Source organism: Armigeres subalbatus, unplaced genomic scaffold (assembly GCF_024139115.2).
Source record: "Armigeres subalbatus isolate Guangzhou_Male unplaced genomic scaffold, GZ_Asu_2 Contig1894, whole genome shotgun sequence".
Classification (NCBI taxonomy): Eukaryota; Metazoa; Arthropoda; class Insecta; order Diptera; family Culicidae; genus Armigeres; species Armigeres subalbatus.
The window spans coordinates 11,251-25,480 of record NW_026942721.1 but is presented as its reverse complement, the minus strand read 5'-3'; the positions used below and the strand labels follow the sequence as shown (position 1 = coordinate 25,480).

General features: G+C 41.6%; 1 protein-coding gene across 1 annotated transcript; it reads right to left on the bottom strand.

The window, feature by feature from the left end:
• Positions 1 to 88: 88 nt before the first annotated feature.
• Positions 89 to 6,196, bottom strand: LOC134203506 (uncharacterized). The gene is made up of 5 exons (XM_062678368.1): positions 6,184 to 6,196; positions 5,254 to 5,317; positions 2,680 to 2,790; positions 1,546 to 1,755; positions 89 to 461 (listed from the first exon to the last, which is right to left on the bottom strand). Exons 1-5 carry the CDS (start codon positions 6,194 to 6,196, stop codon positions 128 to 130), a joined length of 732 nt encoding a protein of 243 aa, XP_062534352.1. The 3' UTR covers positions 89 to 127.
• Between the last annotated feature and the right edge of the window lie 8,034 nt (positions 6,197 to 14,230).

Below are 14,230 nucleotides of genomic sequence, written 5' to 3'. Positions count from 1 at the left end.
GAATTAGTCGGAGAGATTCGCGTTGAATTCCGGAATTTGATCAGTGTTGTATTCTTTCAGACTGTTGAGTAAAACACCAAATAAAAACTAAAGTTTATCAAAGATAGACGAACTAAAACTAGGATTTTCAAATTATTTGCTTCATTAGGGAGCGTGAACAAATTTTAGGATTTTTTAATTTACAGCTTCTTTGAACAGAAGTATTTCTTTTCTCTAGGATTTTCAATTTTTTTTGGGTGATAATCCACTTGAAAGGATTCCATAGTTTCTTTTTTAATTCAATATTCGATTTTCTTAGTTGAATGCCTGTTGAAGAGATGGCTATGTCCCATTTCGTATCGTGGTACCACGCGATGAATCCTAGCCATCTGACAATAGATGAGCTAGAGTACGAGTTGAAGATCCGTAGCATGCCGGTAGAAGGCACACGTAGCGTTGCCGAACGAAATCTGCGTAGTCGCCTGAAAGAGGAAAAAGGAAAATCAGACATGAGAACATTGTTTGTTGGTGAATCGGTAGTTCATGAATTAGAGGTTTGCGACGATAAGTTGAATGGAATCAAAAATCATTTGGAAAAGCGTGCGATGAAAAAGGCTCCAGATCAATTGTTTAAGACTAGGTTAATTCACATTCTCTTCCGAATGCAGCGTTTGAGAACTAACACTAAGAAGGACGACGAATTGAACAGCCTTGCAGTGATAGCTGGGGAGTGTGTCAAGTTACTCAATGTGTACTATTCGGCCATCTCCCACCTGTTAGAGGTGCGAGAGGCAGAATTAGCAATCATAAACGAGAGCTTGAACACCCTTAGGGGAGAAAACCAAACCGATGAGTTAGAGCAAGAGAACAACGTGAATGAACAAACGAGTGAGAGGTCTGTGAATAGCAAGGAAACCGATCCTAAAGATAGCAATACGGTTGACAGAGTTAGTGCTAGGGACAATGAGTCTGTTAATGTTGTAGATAGCGAGAGACAGGGATTCGCAGACGAAATAAAACAATTGAAAGCGATTATGACCCAATTGCTACAACGCATCACTGTGCTTGAGTCTGTCCAGCCCGTTGTTCAGCAGCAGGAACTTCATACAGGCACATCAAACAGTACTCAAATCGAAGAGCGTTTGACGGAGGAAAAAGAAGTAGAAGAAGTACAGGCGAAATCGGTAGATTTCTTAGGCTGGTTAAAACAAAGAAATGAGTCGTTGGACACACTCAAAAATTCAGAAGAAGAGAAGGTGGTAGAAAACAGTAGCAATGAGAAGAAGGAGGTAAGGAAGGATAACAGTAGACCATGGAATAGCGGAAGTAAGTTCCCGATCCATAAGTGGTCGGTGAAATACGACGGAATGGATAATGGCAGACGGTTGAACGAATTCTTAAAAGAAGTCGATTTCAACGCCAGATCAGAAGGATTTTCTGAGGCAGAGCTGTTGCAGGGAGCTCACCATCTGTTCACTCAGAAGGCGAGATCCTGGTTTATGGAGGTTAGTAGCGATATAGGGACATGGAAAGAATTAGTGACTGAACTGAAAAAAGAGTTCTTACCAGTCGATATAGATTACGTCTATGAACGGCAGGCTAACAATCGGAAGCAGGGTCCCAGAGAGAAGTTCCAGGACTTTTACTTGGACATGGTCCGGATCTTCCGCAGCATGTCGAGCCCGTGGGACGAAAAACGAAAGTTTGACGTCCTCTTCCGTAATACTAGGGAAGATTGCAGAATTGCAATGCTGGCAGCGAATGTGAGTTCCATACCTAAAATGAAAGATTTTGGTAAAAGATTCGATTCGATAAACTGGCATATGTATCAGAAGAGAGAGAGTAGGTTTTCACGAAAAGAGGTAGTGCAGATTGATGAGGTCAGAACTCAGCAACCATACCGAGCAAACCAGGATAGGTTTCCGAATAGGAACCAGGATCAGGGAAGCTCAAATGGAAAGCAGCAGTTCAGACAAGACAATCAACAATTTCAAAACGACCTTGGAAGCAACAGCAGCTCAGTGTCCAGAAAACCGACAAGTTTCAAAAAGAAGTATGCAAACCAAATCCAAATCCTGAAACCGCACAGCGGCAAAATAATCCAGTTCCGAGCACTAGCGGAACAAGCGCCCTCAGAGAATCGTAAACGCATACATTCCTCCAGGCAAGAGCGTTTGCTTTAATTGCCATGAAGGTGGACACGATTTCGAGGTGTGTACAAGGGAACGTAAGCTATTTTGTCTACGCTGTGGGTTCCCTGGTTTCAAAACAAAAGATTGCCCATACTGCCAATCAAAAAACTTGTACAAGACTGCCTAATGAGGCAAGACAGTCTTGCAAGTCACTCCACAAGACCTCAAACAGAACCAGAAGTTCCAGATTCTCTCGAACAGCTCGGTTACTCGCGGGTCAGTGGAGACATAGCTGAAGAGGCAGAGTTGACAACCATGCTCGTAACTCTCAGCGACGATTCCAGGCCATTCGTGAGAGTGGAAATGCTGGGAATTTCTATTATTGGACTTTTAGATAGTGGAGCAGCTAAAACAGTATTGGGCATAGGTAGTAAAAAGCTGATTAGTACCCTCAAGTTGCAATTAAGACCCACGAGAATAGATCTCAAAACAGCCGGAGGACAGAGTTTAGACGTGATAGGGACAACAGAGGTTCCAATAACCTTTAACGGAGAAACCAAACTCTTACCAGTTCTGGTAGCTCCAAGTCTGAGTCGTCGTTGTATTCTGGGCTACGATTTCTGGCAAGCCTTCAGGATTCGCCCTACGATATCTCAGCCCATTGATGCAATTGATGATGCTGAAACAGAACCGTTAGAAGAGATTAGTGGATTAAACGATAATCAAAAACGACAACTTGGAGAAGTAAAAGTTTGTTTCTACCAGCAAGTCCTGGTCATTTGGGAAAAACAAGTCTCATTGAGCATAAGATCGAGCTGAGAGACGAATTCGCCAACGCCGATCCCGTTCGGAAAAATCCGTATCCGTGGAGTCCAGTAATCCAGGAGAAAATCCACCGTGCACTGGACAACATGATTAAGGACGGAGTGGTCGAACCTTCCGACTCGGATTGGGCGTTGCCAGTCGTCCCTGTTAAAAAGCGAGACAGCGAAGAGATAAGACTTTGTCTCGACGCACGAAAGCTCAATGAGCGAACAAAAAGGGATGCATATCCTCTTCCACATCAGAATCGGATTCTTAGTCAGCTAGGTCCTTTTCGATTTTTGACAACAATCGACCTTTCGCAGGCCTTCCTGCAAGTTCCTTTGAACCGTGCATCGAGGAGATTCACCGCTTTCTCGGTGCCAGGGAAGGGACTTTTCCAGTTTACGAGATTGCCCTTCGGGCTAGTCAATAGTCCGGCAACGCTCAGTAAACTTATGGATAGAGTACTCGGACATGGTGAGCTCGAGCCGGCTATATTCGTTTACTTAGACGATATAGTAGTGGCGAGTCATACTTTCGAGGAGCATGTCGCGAAGTTAAGGGAATTAGCTCGGAGATTGAAGGAGGCGAACCTTTTCATTAACCTGGAAAAATCCAAGTTTTGTTGCCACGAACTGCCTTACCTCGGATATATCCTTTCCGAAAAAGGATTACGGCCTAACCCGGATCGAGTCCAAGCGATCCTGGGCTTTGAGGCACCAAAATCCATAAGGTCATTGAGAAGATTCCTCGGTATGGTGAACTACTACCGCAGGTTTATCGATAAATTCAGTGAACTCACCGCACCGTTGACAGACTTGTTGAAAAACAAGCCGAAAAAAGTGCGGTGGAATGAGGCAACAGAAAACGCGTTCAGAGCCATCAAGGAGAAGCTGATAACTGCCCCAGTGATGGCCAACCCTGACTTCAGCGTACCGTTTTGCGTACAAACGGACGCCAGCGATACGGCTCTAGCAGGTGTACTCACTCCAGGTACATAATGGCATTGAGCGAGTGATAGCGTATCACTCTGAGAAGCTGAAAGGTGCCGAGCTCAACTATCATGCAGCGGAGAAAGAAGGCTTGGCTGCCCTTCGCTGCATTGAAAAGTTCCGATGCTATATCGAGGAACACATTTCACGCTCATCACGGATTCATCGGCGCTTTCGTTTATAATGAGAGCCAAATGGAGATCGTCATCCCGCTTGAGCCGATGGAGCATAACACTGCAGCACTTCGATATGGAGATAAAGCATAGGAAAGGGAAGGAAAATATTGTTCCGGATGCTTTATCCCGATCGATTGAAGCCCTAGAAGTGGATGAGACGGACAAATGGTACCGAGCTCTGTTCGAGGCAGTAGAAACCGATCCCGAGAAGTACGTCGACTTCCGGATCGAGGACGGAAAATTGTTTAAATTCGTTTGCTGCACAGTCTGACGTTCTAGACTACAGGTTTGAGTGGAAGGAATGCGTGCCTGAGTCCAAACGCCAACGTGTCATTCAACAAGAGCATGACGAAATGATGCACATTGGGTTCGAAAAGTGCATTGAGAAAGTCAAACGCAAGTACTATTGGCCCAGAATGAATGCTGACATCAAAAAGTACATCGCATTGTGTGAGACTTGTAAGGAGAACAAACACTCCACATTATCAACGGCTCCAGAAATGGGGAAGCAGCGAATTGCGACCAGACCATTCCAAATTGTGTGTATGGACTACATACAATCACTTCCTCGAAGCAAGCAAGGCAATGCCCACTTGTTAGTCGTATTAGACATTTTTTCTAAGTACTGCTTGCTTGCTCCGGTGAAGAAGATTGCTTCAGGTAGTCTTTGCACCATTTTGGAAGAGCGATGGTTTCGTAGGCTGTCCGTTCCGCAATACGTGATTACGGATAATGCGACAACATTCCTATCAAAGGAATTCCAGGAATTGTTAAAGAAGTACGAAATACAACACTGGGCCAATGCACGACACCGTAGTCAAGCTAATCCTGCTGAGCGTTTGAACAGGACGATAAACTCGATGATTCGAACATACGTCCGCACCGACCAAAAGCTCTGGGATACTAAAATATCCGAGATCGAGTTTGTTTTGAACAACACGCTGCATGGATCCACGAAGTTCACACCGCATCGTGTCATTTTCGGCCATGAGATGGTCACACGAGGATCTGACCACCGTAGAGAGCAAGATGGTGAGCTCTCAGAGAACGACCGAGCCGAGAAACTGAAAGGTATCAGTAAGAAAAATTACGACGTTGTCCGAGAAAACCTGAAAAGAGCATATGAGAGAACAAAACATCAATACGATTTACGCCACAAACGCTACTCACCCACGTTCTCTGTCGGACAACGAATTTTCAAGAGGAGTTTCGCGCTGTCGGAGGCCGGCAAAAACTTCAACGCCAAATTAGGTCCGCAGTATAAGCCGTGTGTCGTGGTTGCGAGAAAGGGCAATAGCTCATATGAAGTAGCCGATATGAACGGCAAGTCGCTGGGAATATTTTCCGCAGCAGATTTGAAGGCCTAAAAGGAAAATATTTATTATATGGTACCAGTAAATGCTTTGGTTCTTGAGTGAGGGAAGGCCAATAGTGAGGAGAGAAACTGATCCGTTAAAACCCTATTTGGAGAGGTTTACTGAATCCTATTGCGTAATTCTCGTATCGAGGATGGAACCACTTGCAGCTAAACGGGAGGTTGCTTATGCAACAAGTACCCCCTAAATGAATGCATTCAACTAGTCAATCGTGTGTTTTAATTTGTAATTATTGTTTCGTGATCATTTTTTTTAAATAATTTATTTCGCTGTATGTTCAATCATTGTTATGTCGAGCTTATCAGCTTCATTATGCAGTTTGCTGACTTGCATGCAACATCGTCAATTATCTTCTGATATTGCACCAGGAACAGTTTACAAGTCAGAGTGTAGTGTGGAAGTGTGTTTGCAATAGATTAGTGAATGGCCATAGGAGGATCAATTATTTTACAATAATTACTTTATTAGATTTCACTTCACTATAGACTCCAATATACTATTACTGGATATATACTTACCTAGTCCGAAAGCATACTATTTATCAGATGAACTTCTAGCTAAAATCTAATCTAAAAATGTATTTTAAAAGAATAATCATAACATAATGATCAATTGGCCAAAATTACTTTCGACTAGTCGTCAAAATGATACAAAATTCTCTAAAATGCACTCTTTTCACAAGATTTTAGCCACAATCTCATCTTCACGCTGTTGAACACCATACCAAGTATCACCATCTTTGAGACACAATAGGCTTTAGACAGTTTGGTTATTCACGGTCATCCATACGCGCACACTGATAAGAGCCGATAACGTTATCATAGCCACAGTTGATTACGATTGGAAATGGCTATACTCCGACATAACGAGACCTTAGTGAAATAATTCATACCGTACTCTAGAGTAACTTTGTACATAATGTAAATATAATTCCGGAATTCTTTCTTATATGCTAATTTTGTAGATTATTTTATTTTGCATGTAAAATTGTTGATTCGCATGTTTTAAATTTTTTTAATTTGTTTTATGTAGTTTAATTTGTATATATTTTATTTCGTTTTGCTTCAATGTTGGTTTATTATATGTGTACAGTCGAATGGGATCGCAGGAGACCGGAATCGTAAGATGTTGATGGTCAGTAGAAGGTTCAAACCTTGAAATAGAGTGGAGTTGGAATACCAATGATGAAAACTTATGACCCCGACCCATAATCCGTCTGATACTAAAAATGCTACTCTTTCCCTAGATTACAGCTTTGATTCGGTATTTTTGAATAGATTTGAGATTTTCAGGAGTCAATGTGTGTTAAAAAAAGTGTGTGTTAGTAAGTTTTGTTTTGTTAGTGAAAATTTTGGTTCAGAGGTACGCGTCACAAAGTTGTTGTTCCTGTGTATTAAACAAAAAAAAATACGGCTTCACCGATTTTTTTACCCGAGCAGGGGAGAGTGTAACCAGTGGTGTGTTGATCTGTCCAAGATTGTTGAGATTTTCGTGGTTTTGTATTCGGTTTTTTGTTGTATATGCCTTGAAAGTTATTGATCCATTGAAACTTGACCCAATCAACACCCACTGTGCCGACATCAGCAGCATAGGATAGTTCCGCTACTCAACACCAGGTGTACGCAAGGACATGGGAGGCCATGGTGGGTGGTGTAATGGGGACACCAATAGGGCGAAAATGTGATGAGGGAAAAAGGTAACGGTCAAGCCCAAGGCCAAGCCTTTTCGCGCGAACGACCACCATCGCTAAATGGCAATTAGCTTGCAACTTTTGCTAGAGAAAGACGTGAGTCGATTAGATATCCGGAAAATTGAAACCAAGTTAAAGTTAAAGTCGAAGATCGGTGAAAAAGTGAATTGCGCGACATAGGAGGAAATATCCAGGTATGGTTTAAACCTGACCATCGATCGTCCCTCATCACTAACCGCCATAAATAACCCCAACACCCCCTCCGATAGGACCCCTTTTTTGACTAGACCTTAGTGCACCCACATCAGTCTACGTGAACTCGGCCGTGGAGTGTTCTTGGAGCCATTAACCAAGCAGCGGTGGACCGCTTGCGTCCGAAGCTCGACCCTACACGCTCTGGGCCAGATTTGCCATTCTAGCACGTCCGTGGCACAACTGTCCAGATACCGCCATTTTGTGGATATCACCAACGCTGCAGGCACTCCGTGACTGGGTTCGAGGAGTCAAGCCAGCATCGAAACCTCGAGGTAGTGTCCCCCCCGAGACAGTCCAATACGGGCTACAATTGGAGCTACCCGGTAGCGACGTTAGAGGAAGCGGTTGGAGTAGCGGAACGTGAAGGGGGCCCCCACCGAAGAGTTAGAAAAGTGAGGTAGGAGGTAGATTAAGGAAGTGGGAATACGAAGGAGTAATAAAGGTACCTGTGTGTAATTTGAAGAATCCGGTTTTGGTGTTCAAGTGGAAGTTTCCTGTATTTTCTTGGCCGCGATAATCAAGCGCGTACGCCGACCCTGAGGCTATTGAATAAGGGGGGTCTCATTAGTGCTGGGCAGGGATCGCCCCATTAGTTACACTTTACTTATAAAAATCTATCCTCGTACGCCACTGAAGTATCTAGTAAAAAGGGGATTAGACTTTGTCTTCTAGATATAGTAAGCGTAAACACGTCTTGTTCAGTGGGTAGTTAGTTAACTTTTGACCGTAGTATATTTCTCCTATTCGATACATGTCTAAAATGGGTGGGAAACAATCTCGACACCCTAGGTATAATGTATCCATCGTACTTGCTACACAAAATATATAATCGTGCAATGGCTGGCATATAAAAGCTTTCAATTTATAACTGAGGAAATGTTAATAGAATATACTAAGTTGAAAAGCAGACCAACTTCCAGTTGGAATATGGAGCCAATGCCAGCCAATGATTTTTTTTTTCAATTTTGGAATTTTGAAATGAAAATTTTTCAGAATACTTTGTTACGCTATTTGTTAATTAAATTTTCCAAGTATTTTTTTATTCGAGGCATTATTTAGAATTTCCACGGAAGAGTCTATGGATTATCTTCAAAAAATTCTTTGGATTTTCAAAGAATAAATCTTTAGAATTCTCAACACTGTTAGATGACTTTACCCATTAATGGGTACTATGTTATTGTTGATATTATTCCGAGTATTATTCCCACCGTGAAAAATTCACCCATTTTCTTTAAAAAGCGCCACTACTCATTAAAATGGGTAGTGGCACTTTTTCAAGAAAATGGGTGAATTTTTCACGGTGGGAATAATATCAACAATAACATAGTACCCATTAATGGGTAAAGTCATCTAACCGTGAAGGTTCATGTTTTTTTTAATCTGAACCAGAAATCATTTCAAAATTTCATCGGGAATTCATTCTTCTTCGGGATGTCATTTTGATTTCTTTGTAGGTTCAGCTAAACATTGCTTTAAATCTTTACCATGCAAAGATGCACAGGAAATGATTTAGAAAGTTTAAGGAATTTTCACATCAGAAAATCTTTAAAATTTGGATTTAATTTTTTAAGGAATTCCTACTAAAAATGCTTCAAAAGTACAACCTTTACAAGTACACCCGATTCTGTTTTTACACGGATTTTTTTTACACGGCCGTGTAAAAAAAATCCCATACAAAATTTTTGCAAAGTTGCTCCATTTTGCATGATTTGTCGAGAAATCATAAAACTTTTTTTACACGGATTTTCGAATTTTGAACTGAAAACTTTTTTTACACGGAACGCATCCCCCGTGTAAAAAAAGAATCGGGTGTACTACAAAAGTACAATTTTTTCGATATTTCCACTTATAAAAACATCGGAATTTTCTCGGGAAATTCATTATTGGTGTTACAGATAAACTTTTTTCGATTTTCTACTGGAAAATCTTGAGAATTTCCATCGGAAATAATTTGGCATATTCCGAATAATTTCTTTTGGAAATTAAAAAACTGCTGAAAATTTCTAAGAATTTCTTTTGGAAAACGAAAAAAAAAATCCATTGGAAAATTATAAGAATTTCCTTTGAAGATTCATTTAAATTGCCCGGGATTTTGAAAAATATCTTTAGAGATTCTTGTCTTGTCTTGTCTGGATTTTTTTCTAATTTATACTGTAAATTCTTCGGAATATGATGTTTATTGGAATTTTCATAGTAAATATGCATTTCGGATCCTTCTACGGATTCTTCTAGTTCTTCAAAATTTCTACCGAACATTTTTCGGAGCTGTTCCACAGAATTTCGGAAAAAATGTCGTTGAAATTCTAAAGATATTCCGGGGAGACTCCGAAGAATTTCTCATCAATATTCCGAAGGGTTTCCCTTGCAACTCCAGAATAATTATTCTTGAAAATTAAGAAGATCTTGGAATTTAAAATTAATCCAAGCAATAAATGTAGGCAATAATTTAGGCTTAAGAAGCCTAGTTTTTATGATATTGAATAATTAGGATAATTGATCGAAAAAAATGGGCGAGATTGCTGCAACACCGCACGAGGGCGAACGAGGCACGATATAAACAGGCGCGGAACAGACAAAACTCGATTTTCCGGAGAAAAAAGCGTCAGCAGGAAAATCGAGACCGTGAAGAGACGGAGCAACTGTACCGCGCTAATAACACACGAAAGTTCTATGAGAAGTTGAACCGTTCACGTAAGGGCCACGTGCCACAGCCCGATATGTGTAAGGACATAAACGGGAACCTTCTTACGAACGAGCGTGAGGTGATCCAAAGGTGGCGGCAGCACTACGAAGAGCACCTGAATGGCGATGTGGCAGACGAAGATGGCGGTATGGTGATGGACCTGGGGGAACGCGCGCAGGACATAACTCTACCGGTTCCGGATCTCCAGGAGGAGATTGGCCGGCTGAAGAACAACAAAGCCCCTGGGGTTGACCAACTACCAGGAGAGCTATTTAAACACGGTGGTGAGGCACTGGCTAGAGCGCTGCACTGGGTCATTACCAAGATTTGGGAGGAAGAAGTTTTGCCGCAGGAGTGGATGGAAGGTGTCGTGTGTCCCATCTACAAAAAGGGCGATAAGCTGGATTGCAGCAACTACCGCGCAATCACATTGCTGAACGCCGCCTACAAGGTACTCTCCCAAATTTTATGCCGTCGACTAGCACCAATTGCAAGGGAGTTCGTGGGGCAGTACCAGGCGGGTTTTATGGGCGAACGCTCCACCACGGACCAGGTGTTCGCCATTCGCCAAGTACTGCAGAAGTGCCGCGAATACAACGTGCCCACACATCATCTATTCATCGACTTCAAAGCCGCATATGATACAATCGATCGGGACCAGCTATGGCAACTTATGCACGAAAACGGATTTCCGGATAAACTGACACGGTTGATCAAAGCGACGATGGATCGGGTGATGTGCGTAGTTCGAGTTTCAGGGGCATTCTCGAGTCCCTTCGAAACCCGCAGAGGGTTACGGCAAGGTGATGGTCTTTCGTGTCTGCTATTCAACATCGCTTTGGAAGGGGTAATACGAAGAGCAGGGATTAACACGAGTGGTACAATTTTCAATAAGTCCGTCCAGCTATTTGGCTTCGCCGACGACATAGATATTATGGCACGAAACTTTGAGAAGATGGAGGAAGCCTACATCAGACTGAAGAGGGAAGCCAAGCGGATCGGACTAGTCATCAACACGTCGAAGACGAAGTACATGATAGGAAGAGGTTCAAGAGAAGACAATGTGAGCCACCCACCGCGAGTTGGCATCGGTGGTGACGAAATCGAGGTGGTAGAAGAATTTGTGTACTTGGGCTCACTGGTGACTGCCGAAAATGATACCAGCAGAGAAATTCGGAGACGTATAGTGGCTGGAAATCGTACATACTTTGGACTCCGCAAGACGCTCCGATCGAATAGAGTTCGCCGCCGTACCAAACTGACAATCTACAAAACGCTCATTAGACCGGTAGTCCTCTACGGACACGAGACCTGGACGATGCTCGTGGAGGACCAACGCGCACTCGGAGTTTTCGAAAGAAAAGTGCTGCGTACCATCTATGGTGGGGTGCAGATGGCGGACGGTACGTGGAGGAGGCGAATGAACCACGAGTTGCATCAGCTGTTGGGAGAACCATCCATCGTTCACACCGCGAAAATCGGACGACTGCGGTGGGCCGGGCACGTAGCCAGAATGTCGGACAATAACCCGGTGAAAATGGTTCTCGACAACGATCCGACGGGTACAAGAAGGCGAGGTGCGCAGCGGGCAAGGTGGATCGATCAGGTGGAAGATGACTTGCGGACCCTCCGTAGACTGCGTGGCTGGCGACGGGTAGCCATGGACCGAGCCGAATGGAGAAGACTCTTATATACCGCACAGGCCACTTCGGCCTTAGTCTGAATAAATAAATAATGATCGAAAAAAATAATAATGCACCTAAATGTTCTAAATACACAAAATTCTAGTAGTGCGTATGAAAAAGGTTATGACATAGAGAAGCTTGCATTTAAAAAATCAACATGAAATTCTAAATAAAATGCTTTTAAATTCATAAAAGGGTCTTAGAACTAAGGAGATTCCTGCGATATGAAAAAAGTGGCAGTGTTCCAGAAAAAACACTCCAATTCCTAAAACAATCTAGGTTAAAAATAGTGTTATAATAACGATTGAAATTAAATTCCAAAACAACCCTCAACAACCCTTTCAGTAATGATGGGTCATATATGCCCAGCGTTTTAGATTGTCTATAAAATCACAAAAGAGGACTAGGCCACCATTTTCTTCAGTAAAATTGTTCATCTAGATATTGGCATTACAGAAAAAATATGGGAGCTCAAATTTGACTGACCATGAAAACTCAGATATCCGAAACCTTGGGAAGATTTCGATTCTAAGAGCATGTAAATAAAGTTTAAAGAAGACCGACGGAGGTCCTTCGTAGCTTAGTTGGTTAAAGCACCAGTCTAGCGTACTGTAGGGTCATGGGTTCGAGTCCCATCGAAGGGAAAGTGGTTACCTCCAATACATTTTCCAAATCAATATCTTCCACATAACGTACATATTCACATATGAGTTTTCATAACATTGTAAATTAACGTCCAAGTCGGGTGGTTTAATCCCCGGAAATAGGCAATTACCTTTGATTGAACTGAACTTGAGTTGCGTGCTCTTGCCTACGCAATGCGGTCGGGTCTGAGCTTGACGACCGACTGGCAAATAGCTTACACAACCTCACTTGATCAGTACCGTTGCTGATGAAGAATGTGTATAGCCGCCAGACATTCTAAATACTCACGCTCCTCTAATGTGGACGTGTACAATACACATGTGGAAGTATTGGCTTGATAAATGGATTGCGAGTGATTTGACTATGCGTCCAATTTGGGAATCTCGAGCTCGTTCAGTAGCCGCTAGGTTGCGAAGACCGACGGAGGTCCTTCGTAGCTTAGTTGGTTAAAGCACCAGTCTAGCGTACTGTAGGGTCATGGGTTCGAGTCCCATCGAAGGGAAAGTGGTTACCTCCAATACATTTTCCAAATCAATATCTTCCACATAACGTACATATTCACATATGAGTTTTCATAACATTGTAAATTAACGTCCAAGTCGGGTGGTTTAATCCCCGGAAATAGGCAATTACCTTTGATTGAACCAAAGTTTAAATGTTTGAATCATTCTAAACAGATGGGTGGTCAGATAAGATGGGTCATCCTGAACGTTAAGCCAGTGATTAATATTCAGGAATACGAGATGCTCAAGGTACTTCAAAATACTCTCAAGTTCAGCCCACGAATCTACCAGATCAATCAAGACGTTTTCCTTGGAAAATTATTCCAAAGAACCGTCAGAGTGACCGAGAAAATATTTTTAATATGGCATCATTGGCTTCCACGAGTCGATATCAAAATAAAATTTCAATGAAGAATTAAAAATTTTGAGAGATGAGCCAGCTCTGGATTGAAAATCTCGTTAGCAGAGCAACAAATAGAAATTTTCCATAATAAAAAAGGAAATTGCCAATAAAGAACAATAATACACACAATAATAGAAAATTAGCACTTGTAAAAGCAAAAATTGCAAATATGAAATAAAAATTTTCCATAAAAAAATCAAAATGTTCAACGAAAAAATGCAAAAGTTTCATGAATAAATCAATGTTAGCAATGAACAATTCAAAAAAAAAAATATTTTATAATTAGAGTAGAGTGGGGCAAGAGTGCGCACTTAGTTTTCAATCGATCATGTGGCCGTTATGAAACAAGCTTCTGCATATCAAATCAGTGTCGATGATTCATATACTCTTCCTTTATGTTACCCATTGGAAAAAATATTGAAATTATTGAGATTTGTTTTAGTAGAACCCTTATTGCAAGACAAGTGAAAAACGCACTCTTACCCCACCGGTGGGGTAAAAGTGCGCATCGGGTGGGGTAAGAGTACGCATTTATCCAATCATGTGCTTTAAGTATATATTAACACAAATAAGAGTTAATAACATTTAATTGATGTTTATTGAGCATATATTAGGGAATGTTTAAAGATTACGTAACTCTTAAAGGGGGAGGGGGTCCTAAAAATGTGCACTTTCATGCGAAAAACCGATATATATATATATATATATATATATATATTCGATATATATATATATATATATATATATAAGAAATGCTCTGAAGGATCAGAGTTCAATAAAAAAATAATTTTATTCCACTAATTATAAGTTACAATAAGTATCATTCACTTCTCACTCGAAACTGATTGAATTTTCCTACCGCTAAACCTTTTATTAACTAAATCTATCAACTCAGCAAAACGGTCCC

Excerpts from the sequence above, each read along its gene's own strand:
- LOC134203506 (XM_062678368.1), bottom strand. Across the intron at positions 2,791-5,253 it reads TTGTCCGACAGAGAACGTGG|CATCATCAATTGCATCAATG; the intron begins GTGAGTAGCGTT and ends GTTCTGTTTCAG. Across the intron at positions 1,756-2,679 it reads ACTTGGAGCTACCAGAACTG|GTATGGAACTCACATTCGCT; the intron begins GTAAGAGTTTGG and ends CTTTCATTTTAG.